The 24,705-nt window shown below is 41.5% G+C and overlaps 1 protein-coding gene across 1 annotated transcript in view; it reads right to left on the bottom strand.

The window, feature by feature from the left end:
- The window catches only part of LOC126234997 (uncharacterized), a 347,601-nt gene that overhangs the window by 67,538 nt on the left and 255,358 nt on the right, over window positions 1-24,705 (bottom strand). The window contains exons 6-7 of the mRNA XM_049943735.1: window positions 13,035-13,278; window positions 9,725-9,875 (exon numbers count right to left, since the gene is read on the bottom strand). Coding sequence (XP_049799692.1) covers window positions 9,725-9,875; window positions 13,035-13,278 — 395 coding nt within the window. The remainder of the gene's footprint in view (window positions 1-9,724; window positions 9,876-13,034; window positions 13,279-24,705) is intronic.

Raw genomic sequence — 24,705 nt, 5'->3', positions numbered from 1 at the left:
TGCATGTTGTTTGAACCAACTGGTAACAAACCCAGCTGCCCACCTCTGAATTGCTTCAATGTCTTCCTTTAATTCTACCTGGTGCAGATCCCAAACACTCAAGCAGTACTCAAGAATAGGTCACACTAACGTCCTATATGCTGTCTCCTTTACAGATGAACCACACTTTCCTAAAATTCTCTCAATAAACCAAAGTCAACCATTCACCCTCCCTACCTCCTCACATGCTTGTTTCATTTCATATCACTTTGCAACATTATCCCCAGATGAAACTTCCTGGCAGATTAAAACTGTGTGCCGGACCGAGACTCGAACTCGGGACCTTTGCCTTTCGCGGGAAAGTGCTCTACCGACTGAGCTATCCAAGCATGACTCATGCCCCGTCCTCCACTGTAGAGTGAAAATTTCATTCTAGAAACAACCCCCTGGCTGTGGCTAAGCCATGTCTCTGCAATATCCTTTCTTTCAGGAGTGCTAGTTCTGCAAGGTTCGCAGGAGAGCTTCTGTAAGGTTTGGAAGGTAGGAGACGAGGTACTGGCAGAATTAAAGCTGTGAAGACGGGACATGAGTCGTGCTTGGGTAGCTCAGTCAGAAGAGCACTCGCCCACGAAAGGCAAAGGTCCCGAGTTCGAGTCTCGGTCCGGCACACAGTTTTAATCTGCCAGGAAGTTTCATATCAGCGCACACTCTGCTGTAGAGTGAAAATTTCATTCTATTATCCCCAGATGTTTAAACAATGTGACTGTGTGAAGCAGGACATTACTAATGCTGTATCCGAACATTATGGGTTTGTTTTTCCTACTCAGCCACATTAAATTACACTTTTCTATGTTTAGAGCTACCTGCCATTCATCATACAAATAGAAATTTTGTCTAAGTCATCTTGTATCATCCTGCAGTCAAGCACCTTTGACACCTTCCTGTACATCACAGCATCATCAGCAAACAATCGCAGATTGCTTCTCACCCTGTCCACCAGATCATTTATGTATACAGAAAATAACAGCAGTCCTGTCACACTTTCCTGGGGCAATCCTAATGATTCTCTGTCTCTGATGAACATTCGTTGTCAAGGACAACGTTGTTGTTGTTGTTGTTGTTGTGGTCTTCAGTCCTGAGACTGGTTTGATGCAGCTCTCCATGCTACTCTATCCTGTGCAAGCTTCTTCATCTCCCAGTACCTACTGCAACCTACATCCTTCTGAATCTGCTTAGTGTATTCATCTCTTGGTCTCCCTCTACGATTGTTACCTTCCACGCTGCCCTCCAATGCTAAATTTGTGATCCCTTGATGCCTCAAAACATGTCCTACCAACCGATCCCTTCTTCTAGTCAAGTTGTGCCACAAACTTCTCTTCTCCCCAATCCTATTCAATACCTCCTCATTAGTTACGTGATCTACCCACCTTATCTTCAGCATTCTTCTGTAGCACCACATTTCGAAAGCTTCTATTCTCTTCTTGTCCAAACTGGTTATCGTCCATGTTTCACTTCCATCCATGGCTACACTCCATACAAATTCTTTCAGAAACGACTTCCTGACACTTAAATCTATACTCGATGTTAACAAATTTCTCTTCTTCAGAAACGCTTTCCTTGCCATTGCCAGTCTACATTTTATATCCTCTCTACTTCGACCATCATCAGTTATTTTGCTCCCTAAATAGCAAAACTCCTTTACTACTTTAAGTGTCTCATTTCCTAATCTAATCCCCTCAGCATCACCCAATTTAATTTGACTACATTCCATTATCCTCATTTTGCTTTTGTTGATGTTCATCTTATATCCTCCTTTCAAGACACTGTCCACTCCGTTCAACTGCTCTTCCAAGTCCTTTGCTGTCTCTGACAGAATTACAATGTCATCGGCGAACCTCAAAGTTTTTACTTCTTCTCCATGAATTTTAATACCTACTCCGAATTTTTCTTTTGTTTCCTTTACTGCTTGCTCAATATACAGATTGAATAACATCGGGGAGAGGCTACAACCCTGTCTCACTCCTTTCCCAACCACTGCTTCCCTTTCATGCCCCTCGACTCTTATAACTGCCATCTGGTTTCTGTACAAATTGTAAATAGCCTTTCGCTCCCTGTATTTTACCCCTGCCACCTTCAGAATTTGAAAGAGAGTATTCCAGTTAACGTTGTCAAAAGCTTTCTCTAAGTCTACAAATGCTAGAAATGTAGGTTTGCCTTTTCTTAATCTTTCTTCTAAGATAAGTTGTAAGGTTAGTATTGCCTCACGTGTTCCAACATTTCTATGGAATCCAAACTGATCTTCCCCGAGGTCCGCTTCTACCAGTTTTTCCATTCATCTGTAAAGAATTCGCATTAGTATTTTGCAGCTGTGACTTATTAAACTGATAGTTCGGTAATTTTCACATCTGTCAACACCTGCTTTCTTTGGTATTGGAATTATTATATTCTTCTTGAAGTCTGTGGGTATTTCGCCTGTCTCATACATCTTGCTCACCAGACGGTAGAGTTTTGTCATGACTGGCTCTCCCAAGGCCATCAGTAGTTCTAATGGAATGTTGTCTACTCCCGGGGCCTTGTTTCGACTCAGGTCTTTCAGTGCTCTGTCAAACTCTTCACGCAGTATCTTATCTCCCATTTCATCTTCATCTACATCCTCTTCCATTTCCATAATACTGTCCTCAAGTACATCGCCCTTGTATAAACCCTCTATATACTCCTTCCACCTTTCTGCCTTCCCTTCTTTGCTTAGAACTGGGTTGCCATCTGAGCTCTTGATATTCATACAAGTGGTTCTCTTCTCTCCAAAGGTCTCTTTAATTTTCCTGTAGGCAGTATCTATCTTACCCCTAGTGAGACAAGCCTCTACATCCTTACATTTGTCCTCTAGCCATCCCTGCTTAGCCATTTTGCACTTTCTGGTGATCTCATTTTTGAGACGTTTGCATTCCCTTTTGCCTGCTTCATTTACTGCATTTTTATATTTTCTCGTTTCATCAATTAAATTCAATATTTCTTCTGTTACCCAAGGATTTCTATTAGCCCTCGTCTTTTTACCTACTGGATCCTCTGCTGCCTTCACTACTTCATCCCTCAGAGCTACCCATTCTTCTTCTACTGTATTTCTTTCCCCCATTCCTGTCAATTGTTCCCTTATGCTCTCCCTGAAACTCTCTACAACCTCTGGTTCTTTCAGTTTATCCAGGTCCCATCTCCTTAAATTCCCACCTTTTTGCAGTTTCTTCAGTTTCAATCTGCAGTTCATAACCAATAGATTGTGGTCAGAATCCACATTTGCCCCTGGAAATGCCTTACAATTTAAAACCTGGTTCCTAAATCTCTGTCTTACCATTATATAATCTATCTGATACCTATTAGTATCTCCAGGATTCTTCCAGGTATACAACCTTCTTTAACGTACTGCATTATATTACTTTACAAGTCTTTGAACCACTCACATCTTTCAGAACCTTTTCTGTATACTCCCACCTTTGAAATTTTGCTTAAGTATGATGATGGTAGTAGTTGTATGCCTCATGCATAGATCTTTACACAGATGCACAAATCTCTACTAACCTTTGCCTGTCATCATTTGCATGTTCTCTTTTGAACCAAGAGTGCAACAGTCTTTTCTAAATTTCGTTGCCAAACCACAGTTGGTCTATCCATCCTTAATCCACTTACTAGGGTCGTACCTGACCAGAGCATGATTTACAATCTGCTTAAGCTTTGCCCACAATTCCTCCATTGTACTGGACCTAATGACTGCAGTTCATTGTCTAAGTGAGATGCTAACAACTGCTTATCTCCTCTTTCTAGCAGAACCACTCTCCTAGCCTTCTTGATTGATTTACTAATTTTTGTTATTACAGTCACTATGATGACATCATAGTCACTAACACCATGTCTATACTGACACTGTCGATAAGGTCCGGCCAACTTGTAGCTACAAGGTCTAAGATATTAACATTATGTGTGGGCTGCTGAACTGGCTGCTAAAGACAGTTTTTGGAAAACATGTTCAAAATAACTTTGCAAGACTGACTGCCTGCACCCACTGCAATTAATCCATAGTGGTCCCAATCTATATTTCATAGGTTAAAGACGCCTCCAACTAGTACTGCATGATCTGCATATCTACGCACTACTGGGTATAGACTTCCTCTGAATGACTCTAGAAGTGTCACAGTAGAATTGGGTGGCAAGTCGAAAAAAATGCCAATTAATTTGGTTTCACCTAGACCTGTTATAAGTGACCAGATAACTTCACTGTCAGACTCGATTTCAACCTCAATAGAGGACAATGTTTCTGTCAACTGCAATTGACACTCCCCTCCTATTGCATCTAATCTGTCCTTTTAGTAAACATTCTATGACTTGCTAAGAATCTCAGAGATTTCTACTTCGTGTTTTAGCCAGCTCTTATTACCAAGAATAACCTAAGAATGAGAGTTTTCCTGGAGGGCAGTAAATTCAGGAAATCTGTTCTGAATTCTTTGACAGTTAACTGATAAAATTTTGGCAGTCAAGGTGCCTTTACTATGAATTAAATCTGATGTCCCTATCTGCAAATTACCTAATGAGTGTTCATCAGACTACACAGCCTTAAAAAATCCCTATGCGCACTCCACAAGTACTCTGCTACCCGAATAACTGCTTCCTCTGTTTAGTGCACCCCTAATCTACCAATAGGAGACCTACAATTCCCCAGCTGGTAATGCAGGTCTATAAATCTGCAGCCAAAACTGTCACAGAGTCACTAAAGCCTTTGGTTGAGACTCTTCACTTGGCTTCGAACCGATGGACCCCAACCACCTCTGGGAATAATGCTGCAAATTGCAAGCTCTGCTTGCATCTTGTGTGCACGGCCAACAGCCTTCACCACCTCAGTCAGCCACCTGTACAAACTAAAGACGGCCTCAGAACCCATGTGACAAGTGTTGTAAGTGCCAGTGTGAGCCACAATTTGTGGATAACTGCGCATGCTCGGTAGCCACAGGCAAGTCTACCTCCACATCTCGGATGAGGCCTCTCGGCAGACATACCAAGTGCATAATGCCACTCTTTCCAGCTCCGAACGCTATGTGCCTAAGGGGCTCCATAACACACCTAATGCTAAAGCTAAAAATAACTAGCAAGTCCATGCCCACATGTGACTCCTTGGACCATGCTGAAGGAATGGCCACCTGTTTACTCACAGGACAAATGGGCAAGGCCAGACACCCAGCCTCCACATTGGCCTTGATTGATGCAAATGTGCTACATCCCACCACTCACCCTGCTGGGGTACACTAGGAGGTGCCTTGGCAGCAGAGCCGGTGGGCAAAACAAGCAACCCCTGAGGCATGTCACGTGACACTGCAAGTGACATGTCAGATTCTCTGAAACTGCTTCATCCCAAAGCAGCAACCTGAAGGTGCCTGACTGTAGCCAAAACCACATTCAACTGTTTGCAAACTGCAGCCAGCTCTTTCTGCAACCACATACAGCATGCACACGTCCTACCCATCCTAGCAAGAAGTAAACTGTAAAAGCCGACAGAGACCTAGATATGCAACTTGTTACCATCCTGACATGTCAGCAGTGGACACTGATGCTGTAATGAACTATGAAGTTGGCTGTTCAGAAGAAATGACAACTCAGCTACAGAATGGCTGAATTAACAATTATGAAGTGTAAGATTAAACCTCTTAAATACAAAAACACGCACAAAATTTAAGCAATATATACTACGATGGAAACACAGGAAAAACTATATACATAATGTGCTGCCCTGGAGATATGTAACAGGCAACAGCTGGGGATGAACTGACTCTTTACTCCCTTAAGATGAAACATACAAGCTCCAAAAGATTGGAATGCTTTCTTTTCTATTTTAAAGTGTTCCTATATGCATTACTTGAAATTTTACCTCTTGAAGGTGAGTCATTCTGTCTTCTTCTAAATGAAAATTTTTTATGGAACACTAACAATTACTTTTTTCAGAAAGCTTGATTTGTTCAACTATGTTGTAGATTGAGATAATGAACCCGTTTTACTTACAATGAAGTGGAATGAGTGGAAAGTGTTAATATCAATGAGGTCACCCCATTGTAAAAATTTCAAACATATTTTACATTCATATAGAACAACCTTTCTGGAGAGAGATTCCACATGCAATGATCTTATGAGACTCAGCTCACTATGTTCACGAGGCCCAGCAGCAGATACTGGTGCCCAGACTGACACCATATTCCTTGACTTCTAACACAGTTTCGCATTGTCACCTAATGAACAAAATAAAAGTGTACCAAATAAGAGACCAGTTTTGTGATTAGATTAAAGAATTCCTATTAATTGGAACACAGCATGTTATTCTTAACAGTGATAAATCCACAGATGCAAAAGTAGCTTTAAGCGTGCTCCAGGGGAGTGTTAGGTAAGCTCATAATGTACATAACTGACCTATAGTCAAATTGCTGAAAGAAAGTCCCTGACAGCCAGTGACTTTGTTGCAATTGCTACTACTTGGCTGTTTGATGTGATGCTATGATGGTCACCTGTCTGTGAATATCCCATCCAAAAATTTTAGAGCTGTAGCAATGCCATACTACTGAAGCATGAAGAAAGGCTAATAACCCAAGATGTACCACTTATGTTTGACAGTACCATTCCATTTTGTGAGAGTAATACTGCCCAGGGCCTCATGTACTAAAAGTTCAGGGCTTTTTAATTCAAGACTTTTATTTCTATCTGCAGTGTATAATTCCACACGAGGCCAGACAATCTCTATTGCATTAAAATAGCAATGATATGGTGGAAGGTGCAGCACTCTGTGAGCATTTTCTTCTGTAATTTTATCAATGTCACAAATGATATTCAGCAATATATGCTTTTTCACAAATTCCAGCACTCCTGCCTTTTTCATTTACATATCAGATGAATCTATGCTGTACTGCTCTAGCCAGTCCAATATGTCACTCTTCCTGCTGCTGCATGTAGGGACCTTGTTAAACTGAGCAGAGTGATATGGTATGTTATCCAGTATTACAGTGGAGTTCCCTTCTATGTTCAGAAGTAAAGAGTATACAAACAACTCTTTAAATTTTGCTGCATTCATTTCCTCATGGTAGTCCCCAAATTTCTTTTATGCAAACAACAACGAAGTATTTGGTACAAACCAACTGATTGTTCCAGCATGTAAAAGAGTGAACTGACTGCCTTTTCCAACTGGAGCTTTCATTGCTCCTCATGCTGTGTCATCAGTTTATGCAGTCAGTCTGGAATGACCAGCTTTTACTCACATTTTGTCCAACCAAATAATTTCATAACATTTACATTCAGATACTTCCATCAAAAAGCAATGTCTTCAGGCAACAATATCATCACATTCAACCAGAACTCTTCTTCCAGAAAAAAGTTTCTCATCAAAATCCTATCTTCAGTAAACTGAAAGACTGGTTGTTCCTCCAAAAAACAACTCACAATCACACAGTGAGAGAAGCAGTTTCTTCCAGGTTGGATATTCTTCCCACCTGCAATAGTCATATACTGTGTCACCAAATTGCATCCTCTTGAAAATTATTCAGTTCTGTCATTTTAGCAATACACACTCTGGTTTTCTCTGGAGTCAAAAGAACAGCACAGTTCTCCTTACACCTTGCTATTCTTTTCACAGAACTTGCTCTGATTTTCAGAGCAGTAATTACGCATTCAATGATTTCTGACAATGGTGTGAGAGGCCAGCCACTACATCTTTCTTTCTCAAAATAGAGTCATATGTTATATACAAATTCAAGAGGTTCTTTAAGGTAGCACCCTTTCCTACTTTCCGACGGCTTGAGGAAGAGGTTATATCACATAAACTAAGTTACACTCACAAAGGTGGCTGATGGGAGCAACTGTAAATGAGAAATGCCTTTATGGTTGCTCCCATCAGCCACCACACCAAGTGTCAACTTAGTTTGTGCAGACATTACATCTGAAGTTAATGATATTTTACATTGCACCTTTAACACTAACTGAATTGATAACTCACAAACCATGTCAAATAATAAACACGTGACAAATCCTTTGCAGTCACTAAGGAAGCATGGCAGCACACACAACCTTGAGTAGCGGCAGTAGCAACCCAGCACCATCACCATGGCGAGGTTTAAGAATTCCAGAGCTCAGATTGGCACTTATGTGTCTCTTTCACACAATGTGGTCCATGTGAATGAAGTGTCAAGGGCATTCTTTTGGTGGCCAGGCTACAGTATATAACATGACAAGTGATGCCATTGTATGCAGAGAAGTTGAACACTATAAACTTGTATCAAAATGCCAGAAGAACTGTAAAGGAGCAATGCTTGAAGCAGTGACTGTCAACTGACCCAGTATGTAAACACAGTGTCTTGTGCATAAACAAGCAGAAAGACCTGTTACTGTTTGAGTAAACAATTGCCAAACAATCACCGGCAACAGTCATGTCCATTTAATGTCTGGGAGTTTATGCATGGAGCAATTTAAAGAGGAGTGACCATATAAAACCAATCACAGCACTGGAAAATGGTAGACAGATTCATGGAAGAACCCTCTGGAAGTGCAGTCCACCAACTTACAAAATCCTTAAATATTTCTCCTCAGTCTGGGGTCCTTACCAGGTAGGACTGAAACAGGAAATAGAGAAAATCTGAAGACAGGCAGCATGTGTCATCACAGGTTTGTTCAAAGTGCCATAGCATCACAAAAATGTTCAGCCAACAGTGACAGATGCTACAAGAGGCATGTTGTGCATCACAACACAGTTTACTGTTAAAATCTGAAGAATGTAAATTTTTAGAAGAGTGAACCAAAATATTGCTTGCTGCTACATATATCCTGCAGAAAGAATGTACAGGTAAAAATAGAGAGATCTGAATTCACTGAAAGGCTTGCTAACCATAATTCATCCTACGCACCATTTACAACTGAGACAGGAATTGAAAGAAGTGACAGCACTCTCCATCACACACCATATGGTTGTTTGCAGTGAATATATGTAGAATGTGACTTCATCAGTGAAGATTAGGTTTTCAATCAAACGTTCTTCCTCCATGTTCACTTAATAATCTCACATTTTCATGTCATCTGCCATAAGCACACATTATCACTAGAAGCATGCACAAGGTAACGTACAATCCCCTTAGTCAATACAATGTCATTTTTGACAAGTCTAATCCTGGCCACTTTGTGACTTGTCATCATTTCACTGAAACTTTTTTCCACATTCTGAACAAACACACAATATTTTTCGTAACACTCAGACTGCTCCGTACTCGCAGACTTTGATTTGATACAATAAAACAACTCTCTTGCTGCAACATCACTCATAAAATTGATCCCACCACTCTTCAGCAAGTACGAGAAGCAAAGTACTGATGGTGCATTAGCAGCTTGGATAGTTGCTGCTACTAATGATGTGTGCAACATCTATTTAAGGTGAGAAACAACTTTTCTGTTAACTTCTAAAACAATGCATTCTGTCATATGAGCTAAAAATCTTAGTTGACTAAATACATGATTTCTTTGTGTCCTAAGAAAACTGTCCTGCATGATATTTAATATTCTTTGATGAATGAAGAACTGTGGAAGTGGGTATCTTATATAACTATTCACACACATAATTAAACTCAATAAAACAGCTCAGAAAGTATAAAGAGACACTCCAGGGGGGAAAATGCTGCAATTGCACTCAACAGTTGTACATGGTGTGTAGAATTGTGATTTTCCATATTTCATTACATACCTGAACCAATATTCAATTGCAGTTGGGTGTGTTTTATCTTCCTCAGACAATAAAAACCAAACAAAATCTGTGTAGCTCATCTTGTCTTCATGCCTTGGTCCACGAGTGACGGCTCCCGAGAATATTCGGTCAATCATACGTGACGATAATGCTGTTGAATATGAATGCTCTATGTAATGTAATTTTACTGCTCGAAATAATAAAACAGTTACAAAAATAAAATAAAAAAGTAGATTAATCACTTAGATTTTTAAAAAAAATCTATTGACTTCTGAATACCTACACTATACTGTGAAGAAGTTTGGTTGTTTAGCGTTTGTATTACCAAGAAATTTTGTCTACGTCCAAAACCAAACATTTTGTGTTTGAGAAGTATACAGGATCAAGCTACTTGGTACATTGATTAAAGCATTGAATTTGTATTCAAAACAAGTGAAGTTCAAATTGTTGTGTCTGATCATTCTGATTTAGTTTTCTGTGGCTTTATTTAAAATCACTTATGACAAATACTGAGATGTATTCTTCAATAAGGGCACTGCCATCTCATTCCCTTGTTTTTCACCAATTAAGGACCAATAACTTTGGTGTCTACTTGATATCAATCTCTAACGTTCCATCTAGTATTACAAATAGACAAGATATATCTTTCCCAAGTAGGTAAACAGTTTTCCTTTCATCTTCAAAGGTCTTTTCCATGTACATAAATTGTATTGTTAAAGCATTGTTCTTTATAATCTTAACACTTGCAGAGAGACACACCATCAAACACAGTAAAACAGCACCAAATAAATCTGAATCAAATATCTCAAATCATGAGCATGGTTCATTATGAGAGACAGAAATGGGGAGTAAGTGATCACTTGCTGAAGGTGACTAACCAGAGCAGAAGAAACAGACAAGTAAATCAATAAGTTTCTTGAGCATTTAAAAATAATTTTTCCATTAAAAACAAAAATGAAGACAAGATACCACAGAAAGTGAAAGAATGAAGTAAATATATTGGAGAACACTTTTAATAGCAATCTATAGCATTTTAAAAAATTATATGCAGCAATTTTTTTAAGCTAGGGGACTTTGTAAAGGCTACTTCTCACGTCCAATATATTCCTCGATTTTAGATTATACAAATCTGTAACTGTAGGTATAAATGACTGACACTACAAATAAGAAGTCAGGATTCTAGAGAGGGTGCTAATGTAATACTTTTTTTTCAAAGTGGGTAGTCACAAATGAGGATTGCAAAGTAAAAAGAGCTTCTATGATAGATGTTGAAACTGACCAAGTGGCAGAGCAGAATGAAATGTAAAATAAACGACGAATGATGGGCTTGAGTATTTTACACATGTTCTGTTAATTTGTGCCTAAGCCTATTATCACTTAGCCAGAAAAGGTTTTTTACCTTAATTTAACTACAGTTTCATATCCATTTTTTTTCTTTTCTACATGTTTGTAGAGGAAAAGACAAAATATTTTAGTAGTGAGTGTATTCAATCACAAAAAAGAGAAGGACTGGGGTTTAATGTGCTGTCAACAACAAGCTCAGATAGGCTAAGGATGGGGTAGGAAATTGACTGTCATTTTCAGTTTAAGCATCCAGGCATTTGCCTTATTCAATTTAGAGAAATCATGGAAATCCAAATTTGAATGGTGGGATGGAAATTTGAACCCTTCTCCCCTCGACTGCAAGTCCAGTGTCTTTATGATTCACAAAGACATATCAATGCTCATTCAGTCTTGTTCAAGGTACCTCAGTCATGACAGAAAACAACACTACTCAAGAAGTTCCAGATAGTGTACCAAATGTCCTAGGAAAACTTTAATTCTTGTTCCACAACAATGGACTAAAACTGAATGTCACAAAGATCCAGATAATGCAGTTTGTCTCTAAATCATCAGTTATGTGCCCTGTAAAAATAGCTCAAAATAATCGCTCGATGACAGAAGAAAGCCATGTGAAATTCTTGGGCCTAAGCCTTGACAAATAAGTTAAATACTCTAGCTTTTGCAATGGGTTCACCCATATGGACAGTTATTTTGAATCAACTATTTGGTATGGGATAATTTTCTGGACAAATTCTACAAAGACCACAAGGCTATTAACTCTTCAGAAGAAAATCATTAGAAAAATATGTGCTGCCCATAAAAATGAGCCATATCACCCAATAATTAAGCAATGAAAAATACTAACTATTCCTTCATTGTACATTTTTGAAATTTTGATTTTTGTTTACAATAATCAATACAAACTTGAAAAATACCACTTTTAATATAGCTAAGGTATTCATCACAAGTGGAACTTCAAATTTCCCTCACAGCTTTATGGTAAGACACCACTCTACATGGCACTAAAATACATATGACAAAGTACAAAGTAGCAACGCATTAAATATGGACCTTGTCTCCTTGAAAAGATTATTCCATAATGTTTAAGTAGAAAAATATTACTATACCACTGAAAAATTCATAGAAGATAGTTTTACACTTTGAACAGTAAAAATACATAGACTTTAATCTCAAACTATTAATTTACGACAAATACTGTAGTCTTATATGTATTTTTATTAGACACATTTGCATACTTGTTAATCTATAATGCATAACTTTCAAAAAACAATGTAAAATAATCTTTTGTAAATCATTATATTATTTTCAAACTTGGCATGCCTCCTGTATAGCAGATCTAATGATCTGTACACTGTACAAAATTTCACATATATTTTATTTTAAATACAATTGAGTTTCAGACCCTCAAGAGATCATTTCCAGTTACTGCTATACCAGCAAAATATTACAATCAATGTAATAACTGTTTTGTGACACTCAGAATATCACAAAAATAACAATTAAATTAATTTTATTTGAGACTGTGTGTACCACCTTCCAAAACACTTTATCCTTTCTTCTACAAATACATGTAACAAAGATTATCTTCAACTTCATATATGAGCTGTTTATTCTGTGTGGAAATTTTTTGTATCCCAGTGGCATTTTGTCAAATACTGACATTATTGGAGAAATGCAGCTGTTGTGTGACACACAATGTTTTCAGCACACAGAATCGTCAATTACTCTTAAAATTATTTAAAAATATCTATAAAGATTAGAAAATAATTATTTTTATTGTATGTACTATATTTCTAGGAAACCTGAGGCATACCATTTTTTTTCTGACAGACTGCAACTTTTATGGCCAAAGATTTTGAATTCTGCTTCCATTTAGCATGCTAGTCTGCTAAAAAATTCATTCAATTGCCCCCTTTCCCCAACCCAAGATAAGATTTCATTCAGAATCTAGATATAATCTTCATACCATGTTCACTATGCCGAGCCAAATCTTGTCGATCTATGTACAGATCATGGTCTCGGTCCAGCTCCCAGAATTTGCAGTAAATAACATAAAAATGTTCATAACTGAAATATGCTGTCACTTGGTTGATGTCTTCCTCCTCCTCCAGTAACTGAATAATACGTAAGAGGTCCGAACGCCTCAACTCTGGCAGAGTGATCTTGCCACTCCAGGAACGATTAACGCAGTAGAAGATTCGTGTTATAACCTGTGAATCAACAGCCAGGAACATTCCTTAATGCAAATCTGCCATACACATCAGCTTCTTTACTGTGAATTATTATCTAAAGGAATTTAATTCATATTGTTTTATTCAGCATACATTAAGAGCATTAAACATTACTGCTGATCATACATAAAAGAAAGATAATTATATGTCTTTAAGGCTCATAAATATACTTAGCTTTAATTTTACACAAAAGATAATAAATTAGTTTTAAATATGCAGTTAACAAAGGATTGATACAAATATTTTGAATCTCTCTTCAAAATATATATTGTAAAGCTCTTAAACACTAGAGGGCAAAATGTAAAAGCATGAGTGTGCAAGTCAGGAGTGGAAGATACTGTCAAATGTTTGTGGAGAAGCAAGTGGTTGTCGCCAATGAAGAAGACATATGTGACATGTTTAGACAACTGGTGGAGAACCACCAGATATGGAGTAAAACAAATACGGTCTGAAAACGGCTGAAGTAGACACATCTATCTAGTTGTGCATAGCATATCTTCAGGCTCTGATGTCAGTGGTAGCAGACCATGAGACAGACTCCACAAGACACAGATCCAGATCCATGACTGCTCAGACCTACCACCCACATCTTGCAGACATTGGTCTACATGTACATATTCTGCAATTCACCTCAATGCGCGTGCTGGAAGGCATTGTGTGTACCACTTTCTCTTCTCCTCTTACTCATCCCAACTCCAAATAGTGAACAGAAAGAATGATTATTGGTAAGTCTCCATGTGAGCATGAATCTTTCTAATCTTCCATTCACGATCTTTTTGTGAGATGTATTTAGAAGGAAACAATACACTGGTTGACTCTTCTAAGAATGCAGGTTCTCAGTATTTTCACAGAAAATCACTCTGTGATGCACAATAGCTCTCTTGTAATGTCTATCAGTGGAGTTAGATGAGCATCTCTGTGATGCTTTTGCGGGTACTGAATGTACCTGTGACAAAACATGCTGCTCTTCTGTGAATCTCTTCTACTTCCTGTATTGATCCTGTCTGGTAAGAGTCCCAGTCTGACGAGCATGAGAAAGGGTTTTGTAAGCTACCTCCTTTGTGGATTCTTCCAATGGATCTCAGTGTGGTAACTGGCTTTCCTAGAATTAATCTGTTGTGGTTGTTACATTTCTGATCCAACTGTATGCATACTCCCATTTATAGTCCATAAACCCAACAACCCCAGATGCCCCATTGTGACCAGTTACTGTGTCCCCACTGAGAGAATCTCTGCTCTCATGGACCAACACCTTCAGCCTATTACCCATAACCTACCCTTCTATACAAGAGACACCAATAATTGACTTTCCACATTTCCTGTTCCTTTGCCACCTGGAAATGTGCTCATCACTGAAGATGACACCTCCCTCTGCACTGACATCCCCAATGCCCATGGCCTTGCCACTATCGATCACTATCTTTCCCAACACCCAACTGACTCCAAATCTACAACCTTCTTACTGGTCACCAGGACTTATTTTATCCTCACCCACAATTGCTTCTCCTTCAAAGACAGCATCTACAAACAAATTCATGGTACAGCAACAAGCACATGCATGGCACCACCCAACACCAATCTATTCTTAGGCCATCTAGAGGACTCCTCCCTAACCACCCAGAATCCCAAACCCCTCATGTTGTGCAGATCCACTGATGACATCTTTGCAATCTGGACCTTGGGTGATGACACCCTATCCACCCATCTAGAGGACTCCTTTCTAACCAACCAGAACCCCAAGCCCCTCCCCCCCCCCCCTCCCCCCCTGGTTCAGATTCACTAATGTCATCTTCATGACCTGGACCAAGGGTGAGGATACCCTATCCAAATATCTCCAGAAACTCAGTACTTGCTCCCCCATTTGCTCCATCTGGCCCTCCACAAACCAACAAGTCACCTTCCTCAGTGTTGACCTCACGATCAAAGATGGCTACATCAGTACCTCCTTTCACATCAAACCTACCAACCACCAACAATACTTCCACTTTGACAGCTGTCAGCAATTTCTCTCCAACCCTCCCACAGCAGTATTCCACTACCTACCAAAACTAGATGTTATATTTGTCCATCCCTACTCCACTCCTGCTCCCAACCCGCTGCCTCAATGCTCCTATCCCTGCAATACACCTACATGCAAGACCTATGCCAGACATACTCCCACTACTACCTATTCCAGTCCTATCCTGTCAAAGGCAGGACTACCTCTGAAAGCAGCCATGTCATCTACAAACTAAGCTGCAACCACTGTGCTGCTTTCTTCATGGGCATGGCAACTAACAAGCTATGTGTCTGCATTAAGGCCACCATCAAACTATGGTCAAGAGGCAGATGGACCATCCAGTTGCTGAGCATGCTGTCCAACACAATGTGCATCACTTCAATGACTGCTTCACAGTCTGGGCTGTCTGGATCATTCCTACCAATACCACTTTTCCTCACTTGCACAGGTGGGAACTCTCCCTACAACATTCCCTTCATTCTCATAACCTCCACGGCCTCAAACTTCACTAGTCCCTGCCCTCCATCCTTTTCTCTGCTACCACTCCTGCACTACCATACCTTCTATTCCAACAATATACCTACTCGATGTTTCCCCTTCTCTACATCTCTTCTCTTCCCTTAGCCCTCCCCCAGCATGGTCATGGGTGATGACACCCTATCCACCCATCTAGAGGACTCCTTCCTAAACACCCAGAATCCATGTCTCCACCACATCTCTGCTCATTCAAACAGCAGCACGTCTTCCCCGGATTGCTGCTCTCATCAGGTGCAAGCACAGCCTGCAATTGGGCCCAAGTGGCCATAGACAGCAGCCACATGTGTGTGAGAGAGTTGTGCTTGTGTGTGTGTGTGTGTGTGTGTGTGTGTGTGTGTTTTCTGCTACTGGAGAAAGACTTTTTTGTCCAAAATTTAAAAGCTTAGTAACCTTAAACAATGGAAACTAGGAAACTACAGGTAAGAATATCAACAACGTAGGAAGACACATCAAGTTGCAGATGGGCACAATTAAAAGAAACTCACATATAGCTTTCAGCCACAGCCTTCATCACTAAGACACACACACACACACACACACAAACCATTCACACAGCACACCTCACGTACACACGACCACCAACCCCAGCATCTCGGTCTGGAATGCAACATCACGTGACATGCAAGCAGCAATCTAGAGGGGGTGGAGGAGAGGAAGGGGAAGGGATAGTAGTGTATGGGTGAAGAGAGAGATAAACACTGTCTGGTGGAGTGTGCAGGGACTAGAAAACTAACAGGTGCAGATTCAGGAAGTTGTGGGGCATGGAGGTGGAGAAAAAAGGAACAAAAAAGGAGAGGGAGAGGGAAGGATGGGCAGATGCATTAGCAGAGGGCTGCAAATAAACAGGGTGGGAGATGAGAATGGGGAAGAGATGATACAACAGAGGGGATGGAAACTGTTGGGTGGAGGGTGTGGGGACAGTATGTTACCATAGGTTGAGGCCAGGATAATTATGGGAGCAGAGTGTGTGTTGTAAGGATAACTCCCATCTGTGCAGTTCAGAGAAGCTGATGGTGAATGGAAGGATCCAGATGGTTCAGGTAGTGAAGCAGCCATTGAAAACAACTGTGTTATGTTCAGCCACATGTTTTGCCACAGGGTGGTCTACTTCTCTTGTGGCCATAGTTTGACAGTGGCCTTTCATCCTGGTGGACAGCTGGTTGATAGTCATACCAATATAAAAAGCTGTGCAATGATTGCAGCAGAGCTGGTAAATGACATGGCTACTTTCATAGGTGGCCCGGGCCCTGACTGGAATAGGGAGTGCTGGGTGGGTGGATTGGGCAGGTTTTGCAACTGGGTATTCCACAGGGATATGATCCTTGCGGCAAGTGTTGGGATTGGGTGTGCCATAGGAATAGACTAGGACGTTTTGAACATTGGGTGGGTACCTCAGGTAGAATGTTCCTCATTTCAGGGCACAATGATAGGTAATCAACATCCTGCCGAAGGATGTGGTTCAGTTGTTCCAGTCCAGGGTGGTAATGGGTGAGAAGGGGACACTCCTTTGTGACTGGTTCTTGGGGGGAGGTGGAAGGATTGTGGGTGTGATGGTAAATGGCATGGGAGGTCTGGGGGATAGAGCCTGACTGTGAAGGCCTTGGTGAGATCCTCAGTATGCTGAACGGGGGAGTTTTTGTCTCTGCAGATATGCTGTCCCATGCTACATGGGAGGGATTTTTTGGTGTGAAAGGGATGACAGCTGTCAAAATGCAGGTACTATTGTTGGTGGTTGGCAGGTTTAGTGTGGACTGAGGTGCTGATGGAGCTATCAGAGAGGAGGAGGTCAACATCTAGGAAGACAGTGCACTGGGTTGAGGAGGACTATGTGAAGCAGATGGGAGAGAAGGTGTCGAGACTGTGAAGGAATGAAGATAGGGTGTCTTGGCCCTGAATCCAGCTCATGGAAATATCATCAATGGACCTAAACCAAACAAGGGGATTTGGTATTTTGGGAGGCTAGGACGGTCTCCTCTAGATGGCCCATAAAAAGATTAGCATAGGAGGATGCCATGTGGGTGCCCATGGCAGTACCACAGATTTTTTTACCTGCTGTTCCTTCAAAAGAGAAGTAGTTGTGGGTTCGGATAAAGTTAGTAAGGTGTATGATGAATGGGGTAGTGGGTTTGGAGTCTGAAGGATGTTGGGAAAAGTGTGTTCAATAGTGGTAAGACCATGGGCATGATGGATGTTGGTGAACAGGTATGTGGAATCAACACCTCCAACCGACGGCTCTTAATCTGGCCTCCCACATCAAAGACACCAACCATTTCCTTCAATGACTCTCCACCATCCCCACCCTTTTACCTCCTGGATCTCTACTCATTACTGTTGATGCCACCTTCCTATACACTAACATTCCTCAAGCCTTTCCCAACGTCCTTCAGACTCCAAAGCTACTACCTCATTCCTCATACATCTTACTAACTTTATTCTAACCCACAACTACTTCTCATTTGAAGAGAAGTTATACAAAAAATTCACAGCACGGCCAAGGGCACCCACAAGGCACCCTCCTGTGCCAATCTTTTTATGGGCCATCTAGAAGAGACCTTCCTAGCCTCACAAAACACGAAACCCCTTGTTTGATTCGGGTTCATTGATGATATCTTCATGAACAGGGGTCAGGACAAGACACCCTAGCTTCATTCCTTCATTATCTCAATACCTTCACTCCCATCCGCATCACACGATCCTCCTCAACCCACAGTGCCACCTTCCTATATGTTGACCTCCTGTTCTCTGATGACTTCATCCACATCTCTGTCCACATTAAACCCACCAACCACCAACAATACCTGTATTTCAACAGCTGTCATCCAACCACTCAAAAATATCCCCCCCCCCCTTTATAGCCTGGCTACCCAGGAACAGTGTATCTGCAGTGACAAAAACTCCCTTGTTCAGTATGCTGAGGGTCTCATCAAGGCCTTCACAGACAGGCACTATCCCCCAGACCTAGTCCGCAAACTGATCTCCCATGCCACCACCCCCAAGAACTAGACACAAAGAAGTGTCCCCTTCATCATCCAGTTCCACTCCAGACTGGAACAACTGAGCCACATCCTTCACCAGGGCTTTTATTGCTTATCATTGTGCCCTGAAATGGGGGACATCCTACCCAGGATACTTCCCACCCTTCCGTCACCCACCCAACCTCCACAACATCCTAGTCCATCCCCATGGCACTCCCAATCCCAACCCTTGCCACAAGGATCATGTCCCTGTGGAAGACCCAGGTGCAAAACCTGGTCAATCCACCCACCCAGCACTTCCTATTCCATTAATGTCACAGGTTTATCCTACCCCATCAGGGTCCGGGCCACCAGTGAAAGCAGCCATGTCATTTACCAGCTCTGCTGAAATCATTGCACAGCTTTTTATATTGGTATGACTACCAACCAGCTGTTCACCAGGATGAACGGCCACCATCAGACTGTGGTCAAGAGCAAAATAGACCACCCTGTGGCACAGCATGCAGCTGAACATAACACATTTGATTTCAATAGCTGCTTCACTACCCAAGCCATCTGGATACTTCTCTCCAGCACCAGCTCTGAACTGTGCAGATGGGAGTTATCCTTATGACATATTCTCCACTCCCATAATTATCTTGGCTTCAACATACAGTAATATACTATCCCCATACCCTCCACTCAACAGTTTCCACCCCCTCTGTCCTATCATCTTCCTCATTCTCATCTCCCACCCTGTTTATTTGCAGACCTCTGCCAACACATTCACCCATCTTTCTGAACTCCTTTTCCCCAACTCCCTGCCCCACAACCTCCTGATGCTGCTCCTGTTGGCAGTCTTGTCCCTGCCTTGTCCACCAGAGAGCATTCATCTCTCTCTCCACCCGCGTTGTATGTGTGAGGTGTGCTTGCTTCTGTGAGTGTGTGAATGGTGTGTGGTATGTGTGTGTGTGTGTGTGTGTGTGTGTGTGTGTGTGTCTTTTACTGACAAAGGCTGTGGGTGAAAGCTATATGTGAGTGTCTTTTAATTGTGCCACTCTGCAACTTGATATGTCTTCTTTACAGTAAGTAACAATCCGTCTCTTCCTACACAGTTTGGTAATCTTTTCATTGTTTAGTATTTTATCTATATTCAGCATCTGTAGTTGTATACACTGAAATAAACAGCAACCAGTTGCGTAAAAGAAAGTTTGATTTTTGTTGTGGTTCATAGTGCCAGTACAAAAATGGCTTCTTTATACCATTTTTGTGTAGGCACTATAAATCACGACTATGGAAATATGCTCTATGCATCTTATTGTTGACACTCACAAATAATGTGATTGTTATAACCTTCTGATGGAGGGCACTAAGTGCCTGAAACCATTTATAAAAATTAACATTTCTTTTACACAACTGGTTGCTGATTGTTTCAATGTATCTTTTCATTGTGTCTGCCTGCAACTCAATGCCTTCTAATTTTTCATGTTATTGTTATTCCATCCTGGATTTTTTACTATTTGATTCCCTCCAATATTTAATATATGTGACTCCTCGACAATACAATAACGGTTACAATTCTTCCCACTCCAAAGTGTATCTGGTAAGGCAATCATAGGCAATATTCCAAGAGAAGAACAGTGTTGATTGCAAGGGCAACAATATTTTCATTGAGGAGTTTCGACCTTCTATGGCATCATAAGATGCATATGCTGGAGGAAATTAAAATTTCCTGATGATATCCCAGAAAGGCAAAACATGTCAGTAAAAATACTGTTTCCTCTGTAATCAAGACTGTTTTTCTCTCAAAACAATAACAGTTTTTTTCTGCCTATTTATATGCACTACATTACACTATTTATGTCAGGATCAACTGCAAATTCCTGCGCCGAATGTCAATCCCCTAGAAATCTTCCTGCATTTTGCTATAATTTTCTAGCATTGCGACTTGTCTATCTACAGTTACATCATCCTTGAACAGCCTCACAAAGTTCCCAACATTATCCTCTAGGTCATTTACATATAATGTGAACATTAATGGTCTTGTAACACTCCCTTGTGTTACACCTAAGGCTACTGTTAAATTTGAAGATTTCTCACTGTAAAAAATGACATGCTGTGTTCTAGTTGCCATCAACTCTTTAACCCCTTAACAAAAAATAATTTTTTTTTATTAATGAAAAAATCTTATAATGAATGACATTACATACAGATGTATAAAGATAGCTTTTACAGGTCAAAATAATAAGTTACAAAATTTTGAAGACCACCAATAATAAAATCCCACCTGTACTTGTGCACTGGACTTTGACTAAAAAGATATCCTGAAACTTGAATTAATTTTTTAGTTTCTGTGTAGCTATGAAGTCTAACAACGTATTTCACATTTGTTTCCTGTGAACATGAAGCCACATCGTGTTGTGGCACTTTTGCGTGCTCGCAAGGGCCCTAAACGATATTAGACAGGTGTACCAGTTTCCTTGGCTCTTCAGTGTAATACACAAGCATAAAACATCTTCCAATATTCTACTATGGACTGACATCAACAATATAGGCCTGTAGTTGTGTGCTTGTGTTCAATGACCCTTCCTGTAAACAGCTCCTCGAATGGGTGCAAGATGTGCACATCTGTCTCTACAGTGCCCCAAATGCTCTCAATAGGATTGAAATTGCGTGGCCTGGTGGGCCTTCACAAGCACCTTCATCTATAAGGAGTGCTACGGAAATCATTCTGACAGTTTGCAAGAATAATAAAGTGCTCCAGTGTCTTGCTGAAGGTAGATAACTATTTTCTGGTTGCTGCCAGGGAACAAACAAATGTACCTCATCAGGGAGATTGTTTCATTTGCTGCAGAGAGGTGTTGACAGACATATTATGGATCCTACTTTATGGTGAGTAAACACCCCCTTCAAGAGAATACTTCTACCATCTACCTGAAAGTAGCACCTCCTGCAATTTTTGACATACACATACCCAATGACTAGAGTGTATCCATAAATACTGCAACTCATCAGTAAGGCAACCTCATTTCTTCTATGTTGTGCAGTTGGTGGTATCCCTGTGAACGTGCTTATCTCCATGCTCTGTGATGTGTGGTGAGCAGTGGTATCAGTGAGATGGTTTCTGTATCATGGTTACTTGTTTTGCACAACTGGATTGGTGATTTATTTGCTGGACTGTGGCCTGTTTATCTGCTGTTACAATTTGTGATAGGTGAAGGCAGACCCTGTCATCACAAGGTTGTTTCTCATGGCAGAAAGCTTTGGTGGGACCAGTTTCCCTTGAATCATTATACTCACTGTATACTTTTGATACTGTGGCACATGTAGAGTCCACTACCTGTATAACCTCAGATTATAGTTGCATGCATTGGGAGTCCACAATGTAGTCACACTCATTTGCCCATCCTGCATTTACTGTCACACCAACAGGGTATCTCTCTCTCTCTCTCTCAACTTGGCAGCTATTTCTAATTTAAATTCTGATGAATGCACAAGGTTAACATATCTTCCCATATTTCATATAAAAGGTAAAACTAATAATTAGACGTAACATCTCAGAAACTAACAAATTATCTGACAAGAACACAACCACTCACAAAAATCAAATGTCTTCCCTAGGCTATGTCAAATCATTTATTAAATCTCTGCCTCATGCACTGTTTTTGTATTAGGTTCACTGATATGTACACTCCTGGAAATTGAAATACGAACACCGTGAATTCATTGTCCCAGGAAGGGGAAACTTTATTGACACATTCCTGGGGTCAGATACATCACATGATCACACTGACAGAACCACAGGCACATAGACACAGGCAACAGAGCACGCACAATGTCGGCACTAGTACAGTGTATATCCACCTTTCGCAGCAATGCAGGCTGCTATTCTCCCATGGAGACGATCGTAGAGATGCTGGATGTAGTCCTGTGGAACGGCTTGCCATACCATTTCCACCTGGCGCCAGCGTTCGTGCTGGACGTGCAGACCGCGTGAGACGACGCTTCATCCAGTCCCAAACATGCTCAATGGGGGACAGATCCGGAGATCTTGCTGGCCAGGGTAGTTGACTTACACCTTCTAGAGCACGTTGGGTGGCACGGGATACATGCGGACCTGCATTGTCCTGTTGGAACAGCAAGTTCCCTTGCCGGTCTAGGAATGGTAGAACGATGGGTTCTATGACGGTTTGGATGTACCGTGCACTATTCAGTGTCCCCTCGACGATCACCAGTGGTGTACGGCCAGTGTAGGAGATCGCTCCCCACACCATGATGCAGTCCTGATTGTGGCGCTCACCTGCACGGCGCCAAACACGCATACGACCATCATTGGCACCAAGGCAGAAGCGACTCTCATCGCTTAAGACGACACGTCTCCATTTGTCCCTCCATTCACGCCTGTCGCGACCACACTGGAGGCGGGCTGCACGATGTTGGGGCGTGAGCGGAAGACGGCCTAACGGTGTGCGGGACCGTAGCCCAGCTTCATGGAGACGGTTGCGAATGGTCCTCGCCGATACCCCAGGAGCAACAGTGTCCCTAATTTGCTGGGAAGTGGCGGTGCGGTCCCCTACGGCACTGCGTAGGATCCTACGGTCTTGGCGTGCATCCGTGCGTCGCTGCGGTCCGGTCCCAGGTCGACGGGCACGTGCACCTTCCGCCGACCACTGGCGACAACATCGATGGACTGTGGAGACCTCACGCCCCACGTGTTGAGCAATTCGGCAGTACGTCCACCCGGCCTCCCGCATGCCCACTATATGCCCTCGCTCAAAGTCCATCAACTGCACATACGGTTCACGTCCACGCTGTCGCGGCATGCTACCAGTGTTAAAGACTGCGATGGAGCTCCGTATGCCACGGCAAACTGGCTGACACTGACGGCGGCGGTGCACAAATGCTGCGCAGCTAGCGCCATTCGACGGCCAACACCGCGGTTCCTGGTGTGTCCGCTGTGCCGTGCGTGTGATCATTGCTTGTACAGCCCTCTCGCAGTGTCCGGAGCAACTATGGTGGGTCTGACACACCGGTGTCAATGTGTTCTTTTTTCCATTTCCAGGAGTGTATTTTCTCATATTGGAACCCTACAATACTAAAATGTACAGCTTAAGTAAAATTCTGTACATGGACAAACTGTACTCCTGGTTGTTAATCGATAAAAGACAGTTTTGGATAATGGCAGTCTACATTAAAAAGTATGATGCTAATAGCAACTAATATTAAACTAATAAATTACTTAAAATAAAGAAACAATGCAGTTTTAAAGGTCGGTAACTTGGAGATTTTTGACCTAGATACTAGAATTATCTAACAAAATAACCAGTAACAGAAAATCAGTGATGGAAACAATAAACAAAAATAAAGAATGCAACCACTCACGTGTAGTTGGTTGGTGCACAGTGCACAGACATATGTAATAGTACAAACACTTCAGGATCTTTCATGCTACTGCTCTTTTCCAGGTTTAAGTACACATTTTCCCATACAACCACACATACAGGGTGTGTTGAGAAAGAAATGTGACACAACGATATGTCACAGATCACTCGAACTGGTTGGGGAGGGTGGGGGCATGGGGCAGGGGAGAGGGGGGGGGGGGGGAGGGAATGACCACCCATAACTTTCCAGCAGTAGGTCGCTAAATTGCCTCAGTGCTCTTCGAGGATTAGGACAGCTTCTTCCACGAACCTCTACATAGAGGTTGTGTCGAATTTGGAGAGCACTTTAGGGCAACATTGTGTGATAAAGTTTGGCATGCATATCAACGGCTGAAAGCAAGGGGAAACTACAGCCATAATATTTCCCGAGTGCATGCAGCTTTACTGTATGATTAAATGATGATGCCGTCCTCTTGGGTAAAATATTCCGGAGGTAAAATAGTCCCCCATTCGGATCTCCGGACGGGGACTACTC

The sequence above is a fragment of the Schistocerca nitens genome, chromosome 2 (genome assembly GCF_023898315.1).
Source record: "Schistocerca nitens isolate TAMUIC-IGC-003100 chromosome 2, iqSchNite1.1, whole genome shotgun sequence".
Classification (NCBI taxonomy): Eukaryota; Metazoa; Arthropoda; class Insecta; order Orthoptera; family Acrididae; genus Schistocerca; species Schistocerca nitens.
The sequence above is the reverse complement of the archived record's forward strand: the minus strand, read 5'-3'. Positions and strand labels throughout refer to the sequence as shown.